This window comes from Cetorhinus maximus, chromosome 1 (genome assembly GCF_964194155.1).
Source record: "Cetorhinus maximus chromosome 1, sCetMax3.hap1.1, whole genome shotgun sequence".
In the NCBI taxonomy this organism is placed as follows: domain Eukaryota; kingdom Metazoa; phylum Chordata; class Chondrichthyes; order Lamniformes; family Cetorhinidae; genus Cetorhinus; species Cetorhinus maximus.
Genome location: NC_135879.1, coordinates 187,296,597 through 187,320,801, shown reverse-complemented (window position 1 = coordinate 187,320,801; position 24,205 = coordinate 187,296,597). Strand labels below are relative to the sequence as shown.

The following is a 24,205-nucleotide window of genomic DNA, read 5'->3' as shown; positions in this document are numbered from 1 at the left end:
AATATTGCGTGCAATTCTGGTCACCACATTACCAGAAGGATATGGAGACATTGGAGAGGGTGCAGAGGAGGTTTATCAGGATGCTGCCTGGTCTGGAGGTTATTAGCTATGAGGAGAGGTTGGAGAAACTCGGATTGTTCTCACTAGAGCGACGGAGATTGAAGGGCGACTTGATAGAAGTTTACAAAATTATGAGTGGCATGGACAGAGTAGATAGAAGCTTTTTCCCAGGGTGGAAGAGTCAATTACTAGGGGACTTAGATTTAAGGTGAGAGGAGAAAACTATAGAGGAGATGTGCGGGGCAAGTTTTTATGCAGAGGGTAGTGAGTGTCTGGAATTCGCTGTCAGAGGAGGTGGTGGAAGCAGGTACGATAGTGGTGTTTAAGAGGCAGCTTGACAAATACATGAATAGGGTGGGAATAGAGGGATACGGATCCCGGAAGTGCAAAATGTTTTAGCTGACGGGCAATATGATTGGCGCAGGCTTGGAGGGCCGAAGGGCCTGTTCCTGTGCTGTACTTTTCTTTGTTCTATAAATACTGTGGCTACAACAGCAGGTCAGAGGCGAGGAATCCTGCAGTGAGTAACTCACCACCTGATTCCCCAAAGCCTGTCCACAATCTACAAGGCACAAGTCAGGAGTGTGGTGGAATACTTTTTCCACTTGCCTGGGTGAGTGCAGCTCCAACAACACTCAAAGCTTGATACCAACCAGGACAATGGAGCCAGCTTGATTGGCACCCCATCCACAAACGTTTACTCCCTCCACGACTGACACACAGTGGCAGCGGTGTGTACTATCTTTAAGATGCACTGCAGGAACTCACAAAGGTTCCTTCAAACAGCACTTTCCAAACCCACGATCACTACCATCTAGAAGGACAAGGGCAGCAGATAGATGGGAATGCCACCACCTGGAAGTTCCCCTCCAAGTGACTCACCATCTGGCTTGGAAATATATTGCCGTTCCTTCACTGTCACTGGGCCAAATTCTTGGCACTTCCTTCCTAACAGCACTGTGGTCGTACCTACACCACATGGACTGCAACGGTTCAAGAAGGCAGCTCACCACCACCTTCTCCATGGCAATTCAGGTTGGGCAATAAACATTCGCCTAGCCAGCGATGTCCGCATCCCATGAATGAATAAAAAAAATTGTTGTCCACATTCAGCAGTGAGATGGGCAGGCAATTTCTAGTTTCCTCCCTTTCTTCCTCCTGCTTGTAGATGAGGATGATGATGGCTTTGCTCGTGGATTTTGACGTGCTTGCAGCCAGAAGCGCACACTCGCAAACTTCTAGCTGGTCTGTGCTGACCCAATCCAGTAGATTTGAATGCAAGCCGTTGCTTCTGGGAGTATTTCTCTTTTCCAAGGACTTGAGGGCCTGGAGCTCCCTTCCTAACAGCGCTATGCCTGTACCTACAACACCTGGACTGCAATGGTTCAAGAAAGGGGCTCACCACCACTTTCTCAATGGCAGTTATGGGTGGGAAACAAATGCTGGCCTAGCCAGTGATGCCTTTATCCAGTGAGAAAATAAATTTTAAAAAATACATGATTGGGTCAAGCTTTTGACCTGTTTTATCGAGAGGAAGAAGGAGTTGATCAAGTATATATTCAGTCTGAGAGTGTTTTCAGATGAGAGTTAATAATGTAAATAATTCATGGCTTACTTTTTCAGCCATTAATAAATATGTACTGTAATTCTATTTCCGAACAGTTATTTGAAATGGTGGTACAGAAAAACTCGAATAGAGAAGAAGGCACCTTTTATTGACTCATTCAATTCCATTCCATTGCGTCAGATTTATGGTAAGTGCAAATAAGTAAATTTTGAAATGTTGCTGTGCAATAATTGGAAAGATTTTATTTCGGACTACAGTCAGACTTTCCAATCTGTGTTGCCATTTTAATAGTAAGGTGATATTTTATTGTACACTAAATGCCAATGGCAGAATAAGTTGCTTACCCATTGCATAACTGGGGCATGTGCAGGGAATGAAGACAAATACAGGTATCATCACAACTTTAGCACTGATCTTAACCAGGTAAACCAACATGATCTGTTTGTAATGTGTAAGGTCTAGGATGAATTTTGATAAAATCTTGAGTTCAAAAAGTACAGTGAATATGGAAATGATGTTAAAATACCATTTTTTTTTCAGGGGCACCACTAGGTGGGTTTGGAGGAGGTACCATTACAAGGGGGTGGCGAGGGGAATTCTGCAGGTGGCAGCTAAACCCAGGAATGTACACTTATGACATTGTGATTGAGAACCAGGTATGTTCTTTTTAAATGTGCTTGGTTGTAGGAGCTGACACACAAAGTGTGCTTTGAAATTTTAACAATATTGCTGTTGGCTGTTCTTGTAAATTTGAGTCGTTGCAAAAAAATAGCATTCTCTGGAGAATATGTTTTCACTTGCACAATGAGTGCTGGGTAAGAAAAACAATGATCTTTGGATTTCTGTTTTTTTTAGTAGTTATTACCCAGCTGGATTTGTCTTGCCTGTAAACTTGAAATGGAGTCAGTTTTTGAAATGGCTGATAGTTTGGTATCATTTAATCTGTACTATTTAATGCTAAGTTAATTTTAACTTTTCTGGAACATGCTGTTGATTATCATCAGGTTCTTATCCCCTGGGTCACTGTCATGGAGGTGTTAAGGCAGTTAAGATTCCATGCAATGCTTGTTTACTACTTTGTTAATATGTGGAGAATCTCTCATATAAGATTTCGCAAAGATTAAAATATAGTTTTGAGTCTGTGGACTAGTGTCAAAAAATTTTTTTGGTCATAACTGATTCTCAAAGGAGAATGAACATTATAAGGTTGAAGTTTTTGCTGCAAAGAAGATGAGAGACTGTGTTTGTGGAGCATTCCAAGAAATGCGCTTCCTAAGTATGAGGACATTGATTAAAGGATTGGCTAAAAGGCAAAGAACAGAGTAGGAATAAATAGACCATTTTCAGGTTAGCAGGCTGTTATAAGTAGGGGTGCTGCAAGGACCTGTGCAGGGGCCTTGCCAATTTACAATCTAAATGGCTTGACTTGGTTCTTCCATTCATGAATCCAAGTTTGCTGATGATACAGACCTAGGTGAGGAAAATAAGCCGTGAGTAGGAAACAAAGGTTAAGTGAGTGGAGGAGTAAAAAACAGTTTTTTAATGGTTAATATTAATGTTTAGAGGGATTTGCGTACACTTTTACATAGGCTATATGGCTGGCCCAAGCAGTGTTTGCTCTGCATGAGCCCCTTCCCATCTTTCCTTTTTTTTCATTCTTTCATGGGATGTGGGTGTCGCTGTAAAGGTGAGCATTTGTTGCCCATTCCTAATTGCCTTTGAATTAAGTAGCTTGCTAGACCATTTTAGAGGGAAGCTAAGAGTCAACCACATTGCTGTGGGTCAGTTGTAACACGTAGACCAGATTGAGCAAAGACGGCAGATTTCCTTCCCTAAAGGACATTACTGAACCAGATGGGTTTTTACAATAACGATAATAGTTGTCACGGTCTTCATTAGACTAGCTTTATATTCCAGATTTATTCATTGAATTTAAATTCCACCAGCAGCCATGGTGACATTTGAACCCGTGTTTCTGGGGCATTAACCTGGGCCTCTGGATTACTCGTTCAGTGACATTAACACTACATCACCGTCTCCCCCTAATCTCTCCTCATCTATTCCCTTCTCCCACAAATGCTTGACTAGTTTTCCTTAAATGCATCTATACTATTTGCTTCAACCACTCTGTGATAGTGAGTACCACATTCTTACTGTTCTTTGGGTAATTAAGTTTCTTTGAATTCCCCAATGGATTTCTTTGTGTCTATCTTACATTGATGGCCTCTAGTTAAGCTCTTCCCACAACAGGAAGCATTCTCTTTGTATCCAGTCTATCAAAACCTTTCATGATTTTAAAGACCTCTATTAGCTTACCCCGAGGCCTCCATTTTTCAAGAGAGAAGAGACCCACTCTCAATCCTTTCCTGACATGTATACTCTCACATTTTTGGTTATTATCCTTGTAAATCTCCTCTGCACCCTCTCCAGGTGCCTCCATATCCATTTTATAATAAGGCGACCAGCGTTGCAAGCAGCACTCAATTGTAGTCTAACCAGGGTTCAATACAGGTTGAGCATAGCTTCCCCACTTTTCACTTCTATCCTTCTTCCAATAAAGCTAGTGCTTGATTCGTTTTTTTTAATGGCTAGTTAATCTGTGGTGGAACCTTTAGTGATTGGTGTATTTGTACTCCGAGATCCCTTTGTTCCTCTGTCCTACCTAGACTTGCGCTTTCCAAGTAACAGATGACCTTCCTACCAAAATATACTACCTCACATTTGTGCACGAAAGAGTTGACATGCATGCACAGCAAGCAATTTGGAAGGCGAGTGGTCCTCATTTAGACAGGGGTTTGAGTACAGGAGTAAGGATGTCTTGCTGCAATTGTACAGGGCTTTGGTGAAATCACAACCTGCAGTGCTGTGTACAGTTTTAGTTAGTATACATAAGGAAAGGTATACTTGCCTTACAGGCAGTTTGCTTGCGAGAGATGTCTTATGAGGAGGGATCGAGAATGGGCCTGTATTTTCTGAAGTTTAGAAGAATGAGAAGTAATATCATTGTAACATATGAGATTCTGAGAAGGCTTGGCGAGGCACATGTTGAGAGACTTTCTCCTGACTGACTGTCTAGAAGTAGAGGGCATAGTCTCACAATAAAGGCACTGGATTGAGACAAGGAGAAATGTCTTCATTCAGTTGTGAATCGTTGGAATTCTCTACCCCACAGAGTTGTTAATAGTTAGTCATTGAATAGATTGAACACGACATGAGTATAGAGAGCACTGCCACAGAGGAAGGTCTAGACACAATAGAAAGCCTGCTTGTCATGGCAGAGCTGGATTTCATACCCACAGTGGAGGAGCTGAACAAAGCTGTTGACTCGCTTGCCATGAGCAAAGCTTCAGGTGCTAATGCTATACCACCTGTACTCATCAAGCACAGGAAACCAGCACTCCTGCAGCATCTGCACAAACTTCTCTGTCTCTGCTGAAGAGAGGGGACAGTGCCACAGGGTGTGTGAGATGCAATGATTGTGGCCCTGTACAAGAACAAGGAAACTGCAGCAATTGAAACAACTATCCAGGCATCTCCCTGCTGAGCATCTTGGAAAAAGTATTTGCTCATGGTTGCCTTGTCAGATGGCAGATCTTGGCAAAGTGCATCTATCCTGAAACCCTATGTGGTTTCAGAACTGGAAGACCTACATTTGACATGGTCATCTCAGCCTGGCAGCTGCAAGAGAAATGTCTTCATCTATCTCACCAAAACATTTCAACGATGTGAGCAGCGGCAGCTTATTTGAGCTGCTGGAGAAAATTGGCTGCCACCGAAGCTGCTCAGTGTGATTTCCTCTTTCCATGACAACATGATGGGTAAAGTGAGCTATCAAGGGGCAACATCAGAACACTTAGAGATCCATAGGGCGGTTAAACAGGGTTATGTTCTGGTGCTAACACTTGTTGGGACTTTCTTCTCTTTGCTGCTGTCCTGTGCCTTCAGGTCATCTATAGAGGAGATGTCTACTTGCCTACCAGAACTGATGGAAAACTATTCAGCCTTGTCTGTGATCAAAGACAAAGATGCACCAAGCCCTCATCAGAGAGTTGTTCAACCCTGACAGTGCTGCAATAGCATTCCATACTGAGGAATACCTGCAATGGCAAATGGACGGACACACTCACGCCTGCAAAGAGTTTGATTTGACCATAATGTCAGGAAGACAAATGTCATGGTCCAGTATGTTGCCATACCGCTGTCTATCAGCATTGACATTGTGACGCTGGAGGTTGTTGATTGCTGGTGATTGTGGAGCCGAGGTATGTGAAGCAATCTGTCACTTGATGCTGAAATCAACACACACCTCACAAAAGCTGCAGTGAGATTTGAAGACAGCGGACATTGACACTGACCACTGAGGGATGGTTGTTGACGGCCATGACCCCTGGAGGCTGACTGTTTGGAAGCGCATCGGAAGAAGTGAGCTGAAACGTAAAGCTCAGCCAACCAAGAGGGCCCAGACAAAACAGGCCAGTGAATCGTGCACCTTAGCTCACTGTCTTCCACTGCAGCAAATGTAACAGAGACTGCCATAGCAGATTCAGGCTCCTGAACTACACCCAGCTATGTTGACCACCATGGCATAAACCAGCACCTTATGAGATGAAAAGCTGCTACAAATATTCATGTCTGAGTTCAATAGGTTTTTGGACTGTAGAGGAATCCAAGGATATGAGGATTGGGCAGGAAAGTGGAGTTGAAGATCAACCTGAAGAAGAGTCATACGGACTCGAAACGCTAACTGTTTCTCTCCCCACAGATGTTGCCAGACCTCCTGGGTTTTTCCAGCTTTCTCTGTTTTTATCTCATTGAATGCTGGAGCAGGCTCAAGAGGTTGTATGGCATACTCCTCCTATTTACTCCTGCTCTGTAGGTCAAACATTGACAAGGAAACCTCCTGCTGATTACCACATACCGGTCCCTGCACACACACACACACACACACACACACCCCCCCCCCCCCAACCTTGCCCCCTCAGCTGATGAATCAGTACTACATGTTGAACACCACTTTGGAGGAAGCACTAATGGTGGCAGTGGAGCAGAATATACTCTAGGTGGGAGACTTCAGTGTCCATCACCAAGAGTGGCTCGATAGCACCACCACAGTCCGAGCTGGCCGAGTTGTAAAGGACGCAGCTGCTAGACTGGGTCTGTGGCAAGTGATGAGGGAACCAACAAGGGGGAAAACAAACTTGACCTCATCCTCACCAATCTGCCTGTCACAGATGCATCTGTCAATGGCTGTTTTGGTAGGAGTAACCACTGAACAGTCCATATGGAGACAATGTCCCGCCTTCACATTGAGGATACTGTTCATCATGTTGTGTGGCACCACCACTGTGCTAAGTGGGTTAGATTTCAAACAGATCTAGCAACTCAAAACTGGTCATCCATGAGGCGCTGTGGGCCATTATCAGCAGCAGAATTGTACTCAACTACAATCTGCAATCTCATGGCCTGGCATATCCCTCACCCTACCAATGTCCCCAAGTCAGGGGCCAACACTGGCTCAAAGAAGAGTGCAGGAGGGCATGCCAGGAGCAGCACCATGCATACCTAAAAATGAGGTATCGACCTGGTGTAGCTGCAACACAGGACTGCTTGCATGCCAAACAGCATAAGCAGCAGGTGATAGGCAGAGCTAAGCAATTCCACAACCAACGGATCAGATCTAACCTCTGTAATCCAGCCGCATCCAGCCATTAATGGTGGTGGACCATTAAACAATTCAATGGAGGTGGAGGAGGTTCCACAAACATCCCCATCCTCAATGCTGGAGATTGTTGTGAATGCTTCAGCCTTAAGTGCCAAGTGCATGATCTGTCTTGGTCTCCTCCAGAGGCCCCCACCATCACTTATGCCAGTCTTCAACTAATTCGATTCACTCCACATGATATTAAGAAACGCATGAAGGTGCTGGATACTGCAAAGGCTACGGGCCCTGAAAATATTTGTGCTCCAGAACTTGCTGCACCCCTAGCCAAGCTGTTCCAGTACAGCTACAACACTGGCAGCAGATAGATGGGAACACTACCACCTAGAAGTTCCCCTCCAAGTCAGTCACACACCATCCTGACTTGGAAATATATCGCCGTTCCTTCACTGTCACTGGGTCAAAATCCTGGAACTCCCTCCCTAACAGCACTGTTGGTGTACCTACACCACATGGACTGCAGCGGTTGAAGAAAGCCGCTCACCACCACCTTGTCGAGGGCAATTGGGGATGGGTAATAAAGACTGGCCCAGCCAGTGACTCCCATATCCCTTAAATGAATTTTAAAAATTCTTATTAGGAGAAAATCTTCTTAAACCTTGGGACTGTTTACTGCCAAGAGAGCACCTCGAACAGGGTGAAGTTAATATTTTGCTAATACTTTTTGTAGACAATGAGCTTAAAAAAAAGGAGCCTTCTTCTAACTTAATGTTTTGATAATACTTGCTGTTTTGAAGAGTGTATTGCCAAGTACTAATTATTTTGTTTGTGTGCACCGCTGAGAGGATTTGGAAATTGTATACCAGTGCTGGGTGTTAAAACCGTTAACATTTACTGTACAAAGTTATTTTTGAACTTTAAGTGTCCAAACATTCTTTGCAATCAGGAGGTTATTTTATGGTTTTCATTTTTCTATTAACTGCAACTCTGTAAAGTGGATTGGAACTCTTGTGTTTGTAAGGCCTATGGATGTTGAAAGAACCTTTTAGATCTGTGGTGCTTAGGAGCAGAAAAAGTGCAAACTCTCACTTTTTAACAATATGAGACGCTAAGTTTTCTCTTTTTACTGGCCTTTTTTTCTACCAACTTTGCCTATGTTACCGCCGCTCTGAGCTGGGATGCTAAGATTTTGTTACTATCACTGTGAGGCAGTTACTTTCTGCCCTGTGCTTTCTCACAGCAACAAACCAGAAATTAAGAACTGGTGTGAAGAACATTGGCATAATCTCTCATCCTTCCATTATGTTCAGCATGAAGCAATGAGAGGGGCAAAACACTTAAATCCCTCAAAAGCTTAATAGGTGAGTCACAGAATCTCACAGTGCATAAGAGGCCCTTCGGCACATCGAGTCTGCACCGACACGTGAGAAACACCCTGACCTACCTACCTAATCCCATTTACCAGCACTTGGCACATAGCCTTGAATGTTATGACGTGCCAAGTGCTCATCCAGGTACTTTTTAAAGGATGTGAGGCAACCCGGCTCCACCACCCTCCCAGGCAACACATTCCAGACCATCATCACCCTCTGGGTAAAAATGTTTTTCCTCACATTCACCCCCCCCTACCCCCCGCAAACTTTCTGCCCCTCACCTTGAACTTGTGTCCCCTCGCGACTGACCCTTCAACTAAGGGGAACAGCTGCTGCCTGTCCATGCCCCTCATAATCTTGTGCACCTCGATCAGTTCGCCCCTCAGTCTTCTCTGCTCCAACGAAAAGAACCCAAGTCGATCTAACCTTTCTTCATAACTTAAATGTTTTATCCCAGGCAACATCCTGGTGAATCTCCTCTGCACCCCCTCCAGTGCAATCACATCCTTCCTATAATGTGGCAACCAGAACTGCACACAGTACTCCAGCTGTGGCCTCACCAAGGTTCTATACAACTCCAACATGACCTCCCTACTTTTGTAATCTATGCCTCGATTGATAAAGGCAAGTGTCCCATATGCCTTTTTCACCACTCCACTAACATGCCCCTCTGCCTTCAGAGATCTGGAGATGGACACCTGCGCCAAGATCCCTTTGTTCCTCAGAACTTCCTAGTGTCATGCCGTTCATTGAATACTTCCTTATTGAATTACTCCTTCCAAAGTGTATCACCTCACGCTTTTCAGGGTTAAATTCCATCTGCCACTTCCTGCCCATTTGACCATCCCGTTTATATCTCCCTGTAGCCACAGACACTCAGCTTCACTGTTAACCACCCAGCCAATCTTTGTGTCATCCGCAAACTTACTAATCCTACCCCCCACATAGTCATCTATGTAATTTATATAAATGACAAATAATAGGGGACCCAGCACAGATCCCTGTGGTACGCCACTGGACACTGGCTTCCAGTCACTAAAGCATCCTTCTGTCAACACCCTCTGTCTCCTATAACTAAGCCAATTTTGAATCCACCTTATCAAATTACCCTGTATCCCATGTGCATTTGCCTTCTTTATAAGTCTCCCATGTGGGACCTTGTCAAAGGCTTTGCTGAAATCCATATAAACTACATGAAAGGCACTACCCTCATCTACACACCTGGTCACCTCCTCAAAAGATTCAGTCAAATTTGTTAGACATGACCTCCCTCTGACAAAGCCATGCTGACTATCTCTGATCAAACCTTGCCTCTCCAAGTGGAGATAGATTCTCTCCTTCAGAATTTTCTCCAATAGTTTCACTACCACTGACGTGAGACTCACTGGCCTATAGCTCCCTGGCTTATCTCTACAACCCTTCTTAAATAGCAGAACCACATTAGCTGTTCTCCAGTCCTCTGGCACCTCCCCCGTGGCCAGAGAGGAATTAAAGATTTTGGTCAGTGCCCCTGCAATCTCCTCCCTTGCCTCCTCAGCGGTCTGGGACACAAATCATCTGGACCTGGAGATTTGTCCACTTTTAAGCCTGCCAATACCTCCAATACCTTGTCACTCTCCCTATATCAATTTGCTCAAGAACCTCGCAGTCTCTCTCCCCAAGTTTGATACCTTCATCCTCATTCTCTTGGGTGAAGACGGATGTGAAGCATTCGTTCAACACTCTACCGATGTCCTCTGGCTCCACCCATAGATTGCCCCCTTGGTCCCTAATGGGCCGTACTCTTTCCCTGGTTATCCTCTTCGCATTGATATACTTATAGAATATCTTGGGATTTTGCCTACTTTTGCCAGCCAGAGCTTTCTTGTATCCCCTCTTTGCTCTCCTAATTGCTTTCTTAAGCTCCACCCTGCACTTTCTGTACTCCACTAATGCCTCCGCTGATTTGCTTCCCTTGTACCTGCTAAAAGCCTCTCTTTTCCTTCTCATCGTATCCTGAATATCTCTAGTCATCCATGGTTCCCTGAGCTTATTACTCCTTCCCATCACCGTAGGAGGGAACATGTTGAGCCTGTACCCTCCCTATTTCCTTTTTGAATGCCCCCCACTGCTCCTCTGTAGATTTCCCCGCAAGTAGCTGTTCCCAGTCTACCTTGGCCAAATCCTGCCTTATTTTACTAATATCTGCTCTCCCCCAATCCAAAACATTTTTTTGCAACTTGTCTATTTCTTTGTCCATAACAAGCTTAAACTGTACCATGTTGTGGTCGCTATCACTAAAATGCTCCCCCACCACCACCTCAGCCACCTGTCCGGCTTCATTCCCCAGAATTAGGTCCAGCACTGCGCCGTTCCTTGTTGGACCATCTACATATTGACCTAAAAAGTTCTCATGTACACATTTCAAGAAATCCACTCCATCCAAGCCCTTAACACCATGTCTATCCCAATTAATGTTGGGAAAGTTGAAATCACCTAATATAATGACTCTATTGTTGTTTTTACACACCTCCGCAAATTGTGCACATATTTGCTTCTCAATTTCCCACTGACTATCTGGGGGTCTATAATAAATACCTAACAATGTGGCTGCCCCTTTTTTATTCCTAAACTCTACCCAAAAAGCCTCATTCGATGCCCCCTCCAAGATATTATCTCTCCTTACTGCAGTAACTGACTCCCTAACTAATAATGCAATGCCTCCTCCTCTTTTACCCCCTCCCCTGTCTCGCCTGAAGATTCTATATCCTGGAATGTTAAGCTGCCAATTCTGCCCCTCCCTTAACCACGTCTCAGTGAGTACTACTATATCACAATTTCACGTGTCAATCCTCACCCTTAACTCATCCGTTTTACCTGTAATACTCCTGGCATTAAAGTAGAGGCCACCCAGCCTTGCCTTACTCCATTGAAACTTAATGCAGCTGTACTCCCTCTGACTTGATTGTTTTACTGTATTATGATGTGTCCCTATTCTGCTAACATTCTGTGTCCCCTCCCTCTGCCGAGTTAGTTTAAACTCCTCCCAATAGCACTTGCAAACCCGCTCGCAAGGATGTTAGTCCTGCACTGGTTCAAGTGTAGACTGTCCTGCTTGTACGGGTCCCACCTTCCCCAGAAACGGTCCCAGTGATCCAGGAATCTAAAACCCTCCCTCCTGCACCCACTCTTAAGCCACGTATTCATCTACGCTATTCTCCTGTTTCTGAGCTCGCTAGCACGTGGCACTGGGAGTAATCCAGAGATTACAATCTGAGAGGTCTTGCTTTTTAATCTACTGCCTAACTCCCTGAATTCTTGATGCAAGACCTCATCCTTCTTTCTACCTATGTCATTGGTACCAAAATGTACCATGACCTCTGCCTTATCACCCTCCCCCTTCAGGATGCCCTGCAGCCGTTCAGTGACATCCCGGACCCTGGCACCAGGGAGGCAACACAGCATCTACAGGTGGCATCTACAATATCTCTGGAAGGGCTGGGCTGAATGGAATTTTCTTTTGGTGGTTGATGGTAAGTGTTGATTCTAGAATAATGGCTACTTCATTTTAAATGGAAATTGGAGCCACAAACAAGCAACCTACTGCTTTGGGATAGTGTCTGGATCAAGGTTTAAAATCCTTATGTTCATCTTTTATGTTAAAGCTAATTTTCAACAGGGTATACCAATATGATGTATGGTGACTCTTACCTGGATTTCTGTTGTGTTCCTAGTTTACTGTCTGCTTAAGAAAGAATGGACAGACTATATATCAACAAGTGCTTTCTGTTGAGAGGCCTCACAAGCTCCAGAGTTGGAATTGGGGATACTGTGGAGAGTTTGCTTTTTACCATGCCCTTTATCCACGTGCTTGGACCGTTTACAAACTTCCTGGACAAAATGTAACTCTGACATGTCGGCAGATATCTCCCATTATTCCTCACAATTATATGGTTAGTGCTATTATGTTGTCAGTGTGTTACTGCTAGCATAATGTGAATTCTCACCTCTTTGAGATTTGAAAACCTTGATTTTCTTGAAAAAAAGCTGTAGGTAAGATATCGTTTGTTGAATGTTTTTTACTTATGAAAAATTTGGATCATAATTAATGGCCTCCTGCACCAAGTTGCATATATGTAGGTTTTGTTTTAAATGGTCAAGGAATTTAAAACTACTTTTAGAATTTGCTGGGAATGGACCTTTTTTTGTTCTTGTATCACTGAGTGCAAATTACTGATGGCGGCCCATCCACAGTGGCTCAGCTGTGCAGATCTAACCTTATTTGTCAAGTGTACTTTCCATTGCAAGTCATCCATTTATGTAATGATCTATAGTCCACAAGGGACCATAGGCATCTCTCTCTGTTAGAGAGATATGTGGTTATATAACTTGAGGGGTAACACTTCACATCAAGCACGTGACAATGAGGCAGGCCTCAATGAACTGTCACAGCTGGCGCTAGGATTGAATCTGTACCCTTTGTGTCATTCTGCACGACATTCTAGCCACTTAGCCAACTGAGCTTAACCAACCCACTCTTGGTATATTCAGCTACTTGTTAAAGTCGAGACAAGTAACTGGTAGTAGTTTTGGCTTTTGTGATACACATTACTGATAAATGACATACTTTTTCAAACAGCTATTTAAATGTGGTTAAGAATGAGAAAAAGTCACTTTTCATTGAACCTATCACTTTAACATACGAACATTCTCAGTGCATTGTTTTAAAAGACACTAATACATTTGTCTACTTACCTGGTACATTCTAGGTGTTTATTGCTCTTTTAATAAGCTTTGTTTTAATATCTACATTTAACTTTGTTGCTCTAGTTTAAATTTGTTCTTTTGTTCTACTTTTTTATTTTTCTTTGAAGTTATATTCACTGCTTACTTATTCCACGTAACGTAAGAGCCCTGAGGTTCTCCCTTGACCGCCACCTTTAGACTGTAGAGCTTGATATTCTCTTCGGCCTTCCATAGAAATTCATAGCACATAAGTAGTTGTTCTTGTGTGTCTGAATGCAGGCCTATGCTGCAACAATCGAAAATCCCACTGTCCTGCTGTCTCCCCATAACATGATATTTTCCTTCAGATATTTATCCAGTTTTCCCTTAAAAGATGCAAGGGTTTTTATCTCAACTACTTCTGATGGCAAAACATTCTACACTTCCAAAAAAAATGACTATATAAAGTAATGTCTTTCCAAGCTTTCTACTTTCTTAGGGGTAATTTGACTTTGTTATTGACTTTCCAAACTGAAAGAAATCTTCTTGCCCTATTCCATCTAGCAGCAGAAAGAAAGAACTTGCATTAATATAATGCCTTTCATGACCTCAGGACATTCCAAAACACATCAGTCAATGAAGGATTTTTGAAGTGTAGCTGCTGTAGTAATATAGGGAAACACAGCAGTCAGTTTACATGCAGAAGGTCCCACAAACAGCAGTGAAATGATGATCTGTTTAGCGATCTGGGTTGAGGAAAGGTTGGCCTGGCCTGGCCTTCAACTGCTTAATCCCTAAGCTCTGGAATTCCGCCGCCCCCCCGTCCGTAAAAAAACCTCTCCTCTTTTAATTTGGAAGATGTTGGGGGCATTGGAAGCTGGTGTAGGCTAGTGAGTTTTTAGGAATTTAGGTTAGCAAGGAAAAAAGTGACAGATAAGTAGGAGTTGGTGCTGCTTAGCCCAAGGGCTGCTGAGTTTTGGATGAGCTGAAGCTTGTGGAAGATGGGAAGCTGCCCAGTAGAACATTGAAATAGTTAAGTCTGGATGTGACGAAGGCATTTGATGAATTGCAGAAAATTGTGGCCTATTCCTAACTTCGTGTTGGCCAACATAGCAACAATTGTGGATTTGGATCTTGGACTGTAGGGAGGAGTTAAAATCTGGCATCATTAGCGTTCATATGAAAGCTGGTTCCATGCTTACAGATAATTTTGCTAAGGGGCACCAATGTGAGAAATAAGTGGGGTGGAGGTGGTGGTGTGGACAAAGATGGAACATGAAGTGAAAAGCCATTGCAGGTGTGCTGGTTAATTCGGAGCAAGAATAAACCATGTGAATTTAGTGCCACTGAAGTGGATCACCAGGGAGGAGGGGTGAAGGATGCCTAAAACCACAAGCTGAGGGATAACTCATTCTAGTCTTTGTCTGACATTTACTTTAACTAGTTTAGGCTCAGTGCTGTGAGACAGTCAGACTGAAGATAGAGATGGGTCTATTAGGTGATAAATCTTGCACACTTTCATTTTGAGACAATTGGGTAGAAATTCACCGTGGTGAGAGGATGATAGAGTTGGGCAGTATTATGGCAGGGAGAGTGTCAGAATTCAGGGTTGGTTCTGGATTTGTCAGTTTTTCATGCCATTTAGACTCGACAGAAAATCATGATTCAGGAATATAGATACTTCCTTTTACACTCCCCTTATGTTGTGATAGTATAGGGTGGAACTGAGGCATTCCCAAGTCACCTGAAGAATGCCACAAGAAGTACTTCTGATAGACCTAGTGGGACCCATGTCCCGCTCTGGGTCTAGTGAATACCTCATCAGTGCATTGTTCAATGCAAATTGATTCCAGAGGTCATCTGTTTCTGTCAACATTTGACCTATCAAGGACTTTAGTTATGTTGGGACTGATTTTCTCTAAATAGAGGCTAAGACGTGAACAATTTGTGGTTTAAGATAGAGAGGTTTTGATGGGGGGGAAAAAACCATTTCCTCTGGCAAGTGGTTCAACAACCAGCAGTCATAGATTTAAAATCACTAACGAATGATCTAGCCGATGACGAGGGGGAATGTCTTCACTCACTTTCAGGATCTGGAGTGTTTTATCTGAAAAGGTGATGGAAGCTGATTCTATAAATAATTCTGTCTTTGTTTTGCTGTCAAATGAAATTACGTTTTGAATAGTAAGCTGTGAAAAGTTCCTTGAACATTTTAGCATTTGCCTTTAGCTGAAAAGGCTAAAAGATGTGGAAAGAATTTAACAAATATATCGCTTGTCTTCCAGGACACTAGTCTGCCAGTTGGGGTCTTTGTATGGGAAATTGAAAACCAAAATGAAGATGACCTAGAGGTTTCGCTCATGTTTACTCTGAGGAATGGTTCTGGAACCAAGGATGATCAGAAAGGGGGGCACTGGAATGAACCATTTCATTTGGATAAAGAAGGGGAGCACATTTCGGGAGTGTTATTGCATCACTCTGTCCCTGTAAATAGTTATACAATGGCAATTTCAGCCCGGCATAAGGTGAGTGTGTTGCACAGTGCTACTGTTCCAGAGTTCAGTATAATTTTAGAGCTATAGAATGCCCTTTTTCATATACTGTAGTTCTTAATTGCTATATATTTCTGCCAACTTAGTCTGGCTGACCTCTTGGCATCATCTGATTGGGGAGTCAATAACATGAGAGTCAGCAATTTAAAATAGTTATTGAGAGTGGAGAGAAGTTTGAAGACATTTTCAATAAAAGGGCTGTAGGGGCATTGCCACAGAGTGTTTAAGGCAGAGACTAATGCCACCTTTTAAGGGAAAAATTGTACAGAGTTCCTTTTTGAAGTCACTAAGTGGTGAGAATTCACTTGAAGTGTATTGTCATGTGTCCAATTGCAAAATGCAGACTAAGGCTATGAACTGAGTGCTGGTAAAACTGCCCTGTTTGTCAGGGAGTTCAGGAGCAGGAAAGTAGACGACTCTGGTTTAATAGTGTTTTGCAATTCCAATCCATCTTTCTCAGCAAAAGTTCTTTTTAATTTGTGTGCTGGTGGTTTAATTTTTAATCAACATTTTCTTTTCAAGCTCTGCAGGTGGATGCATATCTCCTTTGATATCTGTTTTTGCTCAGGGAACCTTGTACTCCTTTATGGGCTGGAGCATAAAATAAGGATGATAGTTTCAGGCTATTAGTTGCTTGTAAGTAAATCTTGTGTTGTAAAAGAGAGTAATCTGACAAAATGGCAAAAAATTAGTTATCTTGAAATTATTTTCACGTTGAAAGGAAACAATGCCTGACATTGGTGGAGAGAGTTAATAAAGCATATAGCATCCTGGGCTTTGTTAATAGGGGCATTGAGTACAAGAGCAGGGAGGTTATGATGAACTTATATAAGACAATCATTAGACCTCAGCTGGAGTATTGTGTACTTTCTTGGTGCCACACTGTCGGAAGGATACGACCACATTAGAGAGAGTGCAGAAGAGATTTACAAGAATGGTTCCAGGGGTGAGAAACTTTATCTATGAGGATAGATTGGAGAGGCTGGGTCTGTTCTCCTTGGAGAGAAGAAGGCTAAGCGGAGACTTGATAGAGATGTTCAAAATCATGAAGGGGCTGGACAGAGTAGATAGGGAGAAGCTGTTCTCGTTCATAAGAGGATCAAAAACAAGAAGGCACAGATTTAAAGTGATTTGCAAAAGAAGCAAATGTGAAGTGAGAAAAAACTTCTTCATGCAATGAGTGGCTTGGGTCCAGAAGGCTCTGTCTGAAAGTGTGGTGGAGGCAGGTTCAATCGAGGCGTTCACGAGGGCATTAGATGATTATTTGAATAGAAACAATGTATAGGAGTATGGGGAAAAGGCAGGGCAATGGCACTAAGTCATAATGTTCATTTGGAGAGCCGGTATAGACACGATGGGCTGAATGGCCTCCGTCTGTGCTTTTAAAATTCTATGATTCTGTGATTTGTAAGAAACGGTTCAAATTTAAAGCACTTTAATGGAAGAAACTAAATATTAACTTGAGAGCATTGCTGAAAAAAGAGCCATGCTGACAACGCTTTTTGTCATCAGGACAGATTCTCAAAAATACCAATAATAAAGGGAACAACCAACTTATACGGCATGCGAAGAGAGTATTGATTGGTTTGCAAGTGGACTCTGGTAGAGGCATTGCCATGGAGAATGCACCAGGGAGTAGTGAACTGCCATGCTTTTGTTTAAATTCAAACCAGTCAGGTCTACTCTAGTCAAGGCATTGCCCTGGGGAATGAACCATGGAATGGCTGTCCTTCAAGCTTTTTAGCTGAAGGCGCAATGCGTGGACATGCTCTCTTCATTTTTTTTCAACAATACTCAAGTTCTGCACCACCAAACAACTATTTACATATTTAACTGTAGAACTTAGACTGGTTTCTGTTCCTAAAAAAAAGTGAATGATGACATTTCTTCAGAATATCAACTTCAAAGTTTGGTGACACAGCCTGATTCACATGGCTGCTAGTCACAACCATTTTAAAAACTTTGTGCTCATAAGACCAGCTGTTTTTTTTTTTTCTTTCCTGAAGCTAGAATAATGTTCTCCACTCCATTTATTGCATTTTATTTTGTCGGGCTGTTTATCTCCGATAATGTATTTTGGTTACAGATTTTTTTTTTTGCCTTTATAAAAACCCCAACATTAATGTTGACTAGCTGCTATTCAGATTGATGTCCATCTCTATGACCAGGAGTAAGTAATTTGAGCTTGTCCTGCCATTCAGTTGAATTTATGGTGGATCTGTATCTTAACTCCATCTACCCTCTTTGGTTCCATAACCCTTAATTTTTTGTTAGGCAAGGGTATTATCAATCTTAGCTTTTAAATTTTCATTTGACCCAACAACAGCCTCATGGGGAGGGTGGGGGAAGGAGAGGGTTCCCGATTTCTTCTACCCTTTGTGTATAGAAGTTCTTTCTGAAATCACCCCTAAACAGCCTAGTTCTAATTTTAATTTTATGTCCCTTTGTCCTGGGTTACACCACTAAAGGAAATTGTTTCTCTCACTTCTTTGATCACCTTAACCACCTCAATTAGATCATCACGTTGTGACAAAAGTATAATTTTCATAATATTTTTCTGGCTTATTGTGAAGTAGGTTTATGGGAGTAAGTACAGTTGGGTCTGTCTGTGTGAGTTAATTACATTTGGAGTCGAGTAGACTGCAAGCTTTAAATCATCAAAAGAAGCTAGGTACTTGACATGCTAATGAGTAAATGAGGGAATTTGCATTTTTAAATAAATAAAGGGATTGTTGGCGATCAAAGGGATCTTCGTCTGTTCATAACTAGCCAGATAAGCAAGGCTAAGGAGTGTGTTTATTTTTCCCAAAGGTCACTGTCAATATTGGCAACATGAAAGTTTTTATATTATGAGGAAGATACAGTTTCAAAGACATATGGCACAATAGAATTTGCATGTTAAAAAGAGAGAAACATATATAAAGGAGAATGAAAGGCTATGTGAGAGAAGGCCATGTAAGATCTAACAGGAGTGTGTGAAATAGCCTTAATGAAGCCTCCAGCCACTTATGCATGAATCTGTTATGTAACAAAACTGAAGGTGGGGAAAAGCCATTTGGAATTCTACTGTCAAGTGGGTATTGTGTTAACTTGCTGATTCTGCTTTAAATCTAAAATCTATTTTGGACTGTTGCCTTAAAGGGGTTGCAACTGGGACACAAGTTAATTAGGAATTTCAGGTTTTGTAATTGTATTAAGCAATTGTAATCTATGTATGTGCTTGGAATCTTTTATTTTGTTAATAAATATTTTAATTTAATTTTTAAAAATCTCTAAAGGTCTTGGTGGACTTGCTACTTCTGAATTCAGTGTGCATACCTTGTAATAAATACAAATCGCAAACCCGTTGCAATAGCGTGACCAAGTTTCCCTTGCGGATTTGATCCACCTGGCACCCATCATCTGCCACTTCATAACAGCTTGATCTTCCGTATGCATAGGAATATGCAACCTGTTCTGACAATTTAATCCTTTTAATTCTGATATCATTCTGGTGAATTTAAACTGTGCTCCCTTCAAAGCTGATACAGCTTTCTATTTCTGAATCTAAATAATACTGCCTGCATCACCAGAGGGGAAAATAATGCTGTGCTTAATGAGTGACTGACTGACTGCTTTGCACTGCTTGGTTGTGAGTTTTAAAACAAAGAATCATTCTCAGGATGTCTCTGGTAAGGTCAGCATTTATTTCCCATCCCTAGTTGGTCCTCTAGAGAGTGACATTGGGGAGTTAATAGTAGATAATAAGGAAATGACGGAAGAAATGAACAAATATTTTGCTTCTCTGTTCACTATAGAGGATACAAAAAACATTCCAGTAATAGCTGCGAATCAGGAGGTGAACGAGAGAAAGGAATTTGGTGAAATTGAAATCACTAGGAAATGGTACTGAGCAAATTAGGTGGAGCTTCAGCCTGGCAAGTCTCCGGATCCCGACAGACTACATCCTAGGGTCTTAAAAGAGGTGGCTAATGAGGTAGTCGATGCGCTGGTGTTAATTTTCCAAAATTCGCTAGATTCTGGAAAGGTTCCATCAGATTGGAAAGTAGCAAATATAACCCCTCTATTCAAGAAGGGAGGGAGGTAGAAAACCGGCAACTATAGGCCAGTTAGCTTGACATCTGTTGTGGGGAAGTTATTAGAATCGATCATTAAGGAGATTATAGCTGGACATTTAGAAGAGCTCAAGGCAATAGGGAAGAATCAGCATGGTTTTGTGAAAGAAAAATCATGTTTAACCAATTTTTTTGTAGTTTTTTGAAGGAGTAACATGCACAGTGGATAAAGGGCAGCCAGTAGATGTACTGTACTTGGATCTCCAGAAGACATTTGATAAGGTGCCACATCAAAGATTATTACAGAAAATAAATAAATAAATAAGCTCATGGTATATAGGTGGGTAACATATTAGCATGGATAGAAGATTAGCTGGCTGGCAGAAACCTGAGAATATGCATAAATGGGCCTTTTTCAGATTGGCAGGATGTGACGAGTGGAGTCCCACAGAGGTCTGTACTGGGGCCTCAACTTTTTACGATTTACATCAATGACTTAGATGAGGGGAGTGAGCTAAATTTGCAGATGACACAAAGATAGGTAGAAAAGTATGTTGTGTAAAGGACATGAGGTTGCAAATGGGTGTAGATAGGTTGAATGAGTGGGCAAAGATCTGGCAAATGCAGTTCAATGTGGGAAAATGTGAAGTTGTTCACATTGGCAGGAAGAACAAAAAGCAGAGGATTACTTAATTGGAGAACGGCTGCATAATTCTGAGGTGCAGAGGGACCTAGGTGTTCTAGTACATGAGTCACAAAAAGCTAGTATGCAGGTACAGCAAGTAGTTAAGACGGCTAATGGAATGCTATCCTTTATTACGAGAGGGATTGAACATAAAAGTAAGGATGTTATGCTTCAGTTATACAGGGCATTGGTGAGACCGCATCTCGAACACTCTGTGCAGTTTTGGTCTCCTTATTTAAGGAAGGATGTAAATGCATTGGAGACGGTACAAAGGAGGTTTACTAGATTGATACCTGAAATGAGTGGGTTGTCTTATGAGGAAAGGTTGGACAGACTGGAGTTTAGAAGAGTGAGGGGTGATTTGATTGAAGTCTCCAAGATCCTGAATGGCCTTGACAAGATGGATGTCAAAAGGATGTTTCCTCTTGTGGGTGAATCCAGAACTAGGGGGCCACTGTTTTAAAATTAGGGGTCGCCCTTTTTAGGACAGAGATGAGGAGAAATCTTTTGCTCAGAGGGTTCTGCGACTTTGGAATTCCCTGCTTCAGAAGATGGTGGATTGAATATTTTTAAGGCAGAGGTAGATAGATTCGATTTACATATATTTTTCTTTTCCCACCTATTTCCATTATTTTTAAATGTATTTCCATCCATTGTTTTATCACTACCTTTTAGCCTATTTCGATCCCTCCCCCCACCATCCCACCCCCACTAGGGCTATCTTGCTCGTCCTGCTTTCTACCCTTAATGTCATCATGAGCACATTCCTCAGCTAATATCACCACCGTCAACACCCCTTTGTTCTTTTGTCTATGACATCTTTGGCAATCTCTTCTTTGCCTCTACCTATCACTGGCCCTCTATCCAGTTCTACCTGTCCCACCCCCCTTCAACCAGCTTATATTCCAATTCATTTCTATATTTCTTAGTTCTGTTGATGAGTCATTCGGACTCAAAACGTTAACTGTATTCCTCTCCGCAAATGCTATCAGACCTGCTGAGTTTTTCCAGGTGTTTTTGTTTTTGTTTTGGATTTCCAGCATCCACAGTATTTTGCTTTTATGTTAGTGTTTAATTGACTTCCACTTCTCTTCAAGGAATGCCTACCTTGCATCTACCCTACTTCTGTATTGCTCTTCTCTCTGACAGGATTTCCGCCTGTCTCTTTTGCCCTGTTCAACTTCATTGCTTTCCACTTCTCTCCTGGTGTTTGACAAGGTGTTCACTAAAACTCGCTTTCACAGCCATATTTCCTTCGTCAGTGACTGTCTCCGACTTACCCCACATGGATTCCAACTTAATTTCCATCCCTCATGTTTCGAACCCACCCAGGATTACAGGTATCTCCGGGACATACAACGCTCCTCGGACTGCTGTTCTCATCGCATCCTGAGATCCACACTCAGTGCCATGCGCCGCCATATGAACACACAACCTCTGCTTCCAGCAGCACCGACGCACCCTATCTCTAAGCTGTCCTTGCCCCCAGTTTAATTTTATTCTTCGTCTCATCCGATGCCTCAACAAGAAATTTTGTCTCTTTCTTTAAGGTGCAAAGGAACGCAAGCTCCAACAACTCATCGACACCAATGCCCATCCAGGACCCTCCACCCCTGTCTGTCCCCATCCCGTCTTCCAATCCCAGCCCTGGCCAAGTATTCACCATACCCCCTGACCTTCCCCTCTCTGATGCTGAAGGTTCAGTGCTCAGCAAAGGACTCAGTTTCATACCCTTACGCTCTCATCTCAATGAATTTCGGGCTCAGCACGATGCTGAACTCTTCTTCTGCCGCCTTCGTCTCTATGCTCACTTCTTTGGGCAGGAGTCCCCTCCTCGTTCAACGGATCCTTTTACCCGCCTCTAATATTCTCCCTCCACCTGGACCCCTCCCTCTGGAATCTTACCTGCTCTTGATCTTTTCACTGAGAACTGTCGGCGTAACATCAGCCGTCTCAATTTCTCTGCTCCTCTCACCCACTCTAACCTGTCTCTTTCTGAACTTGCCGCACTCCGTTCTCTCAGGCCCAACCCTGACATTGTCATCAAACCTGCTGACAAGGATGGTGCTGTTGTTGTCTGGCGCACTGACCTCTACCTCGCAGAGGCTGAGCGTCAACTCGCAGACACTTCCTCCTACCTCCCCCTGGACCATGACCCCACCACTGAATTTCAAGCCATTGTTTCTAGGACTGTCACTAACCTCACCTCCTCTGGTGATCTTCCCTCCACAGCTTTCAACCTCATAGTCTCCCAACCTCGGACAGCCCGCTTCTACCTCCTACCCAAAATCCACAAACAGGACTGTCCCGGCAGACCAATCGTGTCAGCCTGTTCCTGCCCCACGGAACTCATTTCTTGCTATCTTGACTCCATTTTCTCTCTCCCCTTGTCCAGTCTCTTCCCACCTACATCTGCGATTCCTCTGACACCCTACATCATATCAACAAATTCCAGTTCCCTGGCCCCAACCGCCGCCGCTTCACCATGGACGTCCAATCCCTCTACACCTCCATCCTCCACCGGGATGGTCTGAGGGCTTTTCGCTTCTCCCTTCAACTGAGACCCGAACAATCCCCATCCACCATTACTCTCCTCCGTCTGGCATTCATTGTTCTCTCACTGAACAATTTCTCCTTAAACTCGTCTCACTTCCTCCAAATAAAAGGTGTGGCTATGGGTACCCACATGGGACCCAGTTATGCCTGTCTCTTTATGGGGTATGTAGAACGTTCCTTGTTCCAGTCCTACTCCGGCCCCCTCCCACAACTCTTTCTCCGGTACATCGATGACTGCTTCGGTGCTGCTTCATGCTCTCGTCTGGCTCTGGAAAGATTTATTAATTTTGCTTCCAGTTTCCACACCTCCATCATTTTTTCACATGGTCCATCCCTGACACTTCCCTTCCCTTCCTTGACCTCTCTGTCTCAATTTCTGGTGATAGACTGTCCACCAATATTCATTACAAGCCTACCGACTCCCACAGCTATCTCGACTACAGCTCCTCACACCCCGCTTCCTTTAAGGAGTCCATCCCATTCTCTCAGTTCCTTTGCCTCCGTCGCCTCTGTTCTGATGATGCCACTTTCAAAAACAGTTCCTCTTACATGTCTTCCTTCTTCTGTAACCGAGGTTTTCCACTCACTGTGGTTGACAGGGTCCTCAACTGTGTCCGGCCCATCTCCCGCGCATCCGCCCTCGCACCTTCCTCTCCCTCCCAGAACCATGATAGGGTCCCCCTTGTCCTCACTTATCACTCCACCAGCCTCCGTATTCAAAGGATCATCCTCTGCCATTTCCGCCAACTCCAGCATGATGCCACCACCAAACACATCTTCCCTTCACCACCCCCCCGGCGGCATTCCGCAGGGATCATTCCCTCTGGGACACCCTGGTCCACTCCTCCATCACCCCCTACACCTCAGCCCCCTCCCACGGCACCTTCCCATTCAACTGCAGAAGGTGTAACACCTGCCCCATTACTTCCCCCCTCCTCACCGTCCAAGGGCCCAAACACTCCTTTCAAGTGAAGCAGCATTTCACTTGCACTTC

General features: G+C 43.3%; 1 protein-coding gene across 2 annotated transcripts in view; it reads left to right on the top strand.

The window, feature by feature from the left end:
* The window catches only part of gba2 (glucosidase, beta (bile acid) 2), a 95,987-nt gene that overhangs the window by 4,448 nt on the left and 67,334 nt on the right, over positions 1 to 24,205 (top strand). Inside the window, exons 2-5 of one of the 2 annotated variants that reach the window (XM_078550886.1) lie at positions 1,723 to 1,814; positions 2,168 to 2,283; positions 12,373 to 12,591; positions 15,649 to 15,888. In XM_078550886.1, the coding sequence (XP_078407012.1) occupies positions 1,723 to 1,814; positions 2,168 to 2,283; positions 12,373 to 12,591; positions 15,649 to 15,888 (667 nt within the window). The remainder of the gene's footprint in view (positions 1 to 1,722; positions 1,815 to 2,167; positions 2,284 to 12,372; positions 12,592 to 15,648; positions 15,889 to 24,205) is intronic. The other variant, XM_078550891.1, reaches the window with a different exon arrangement.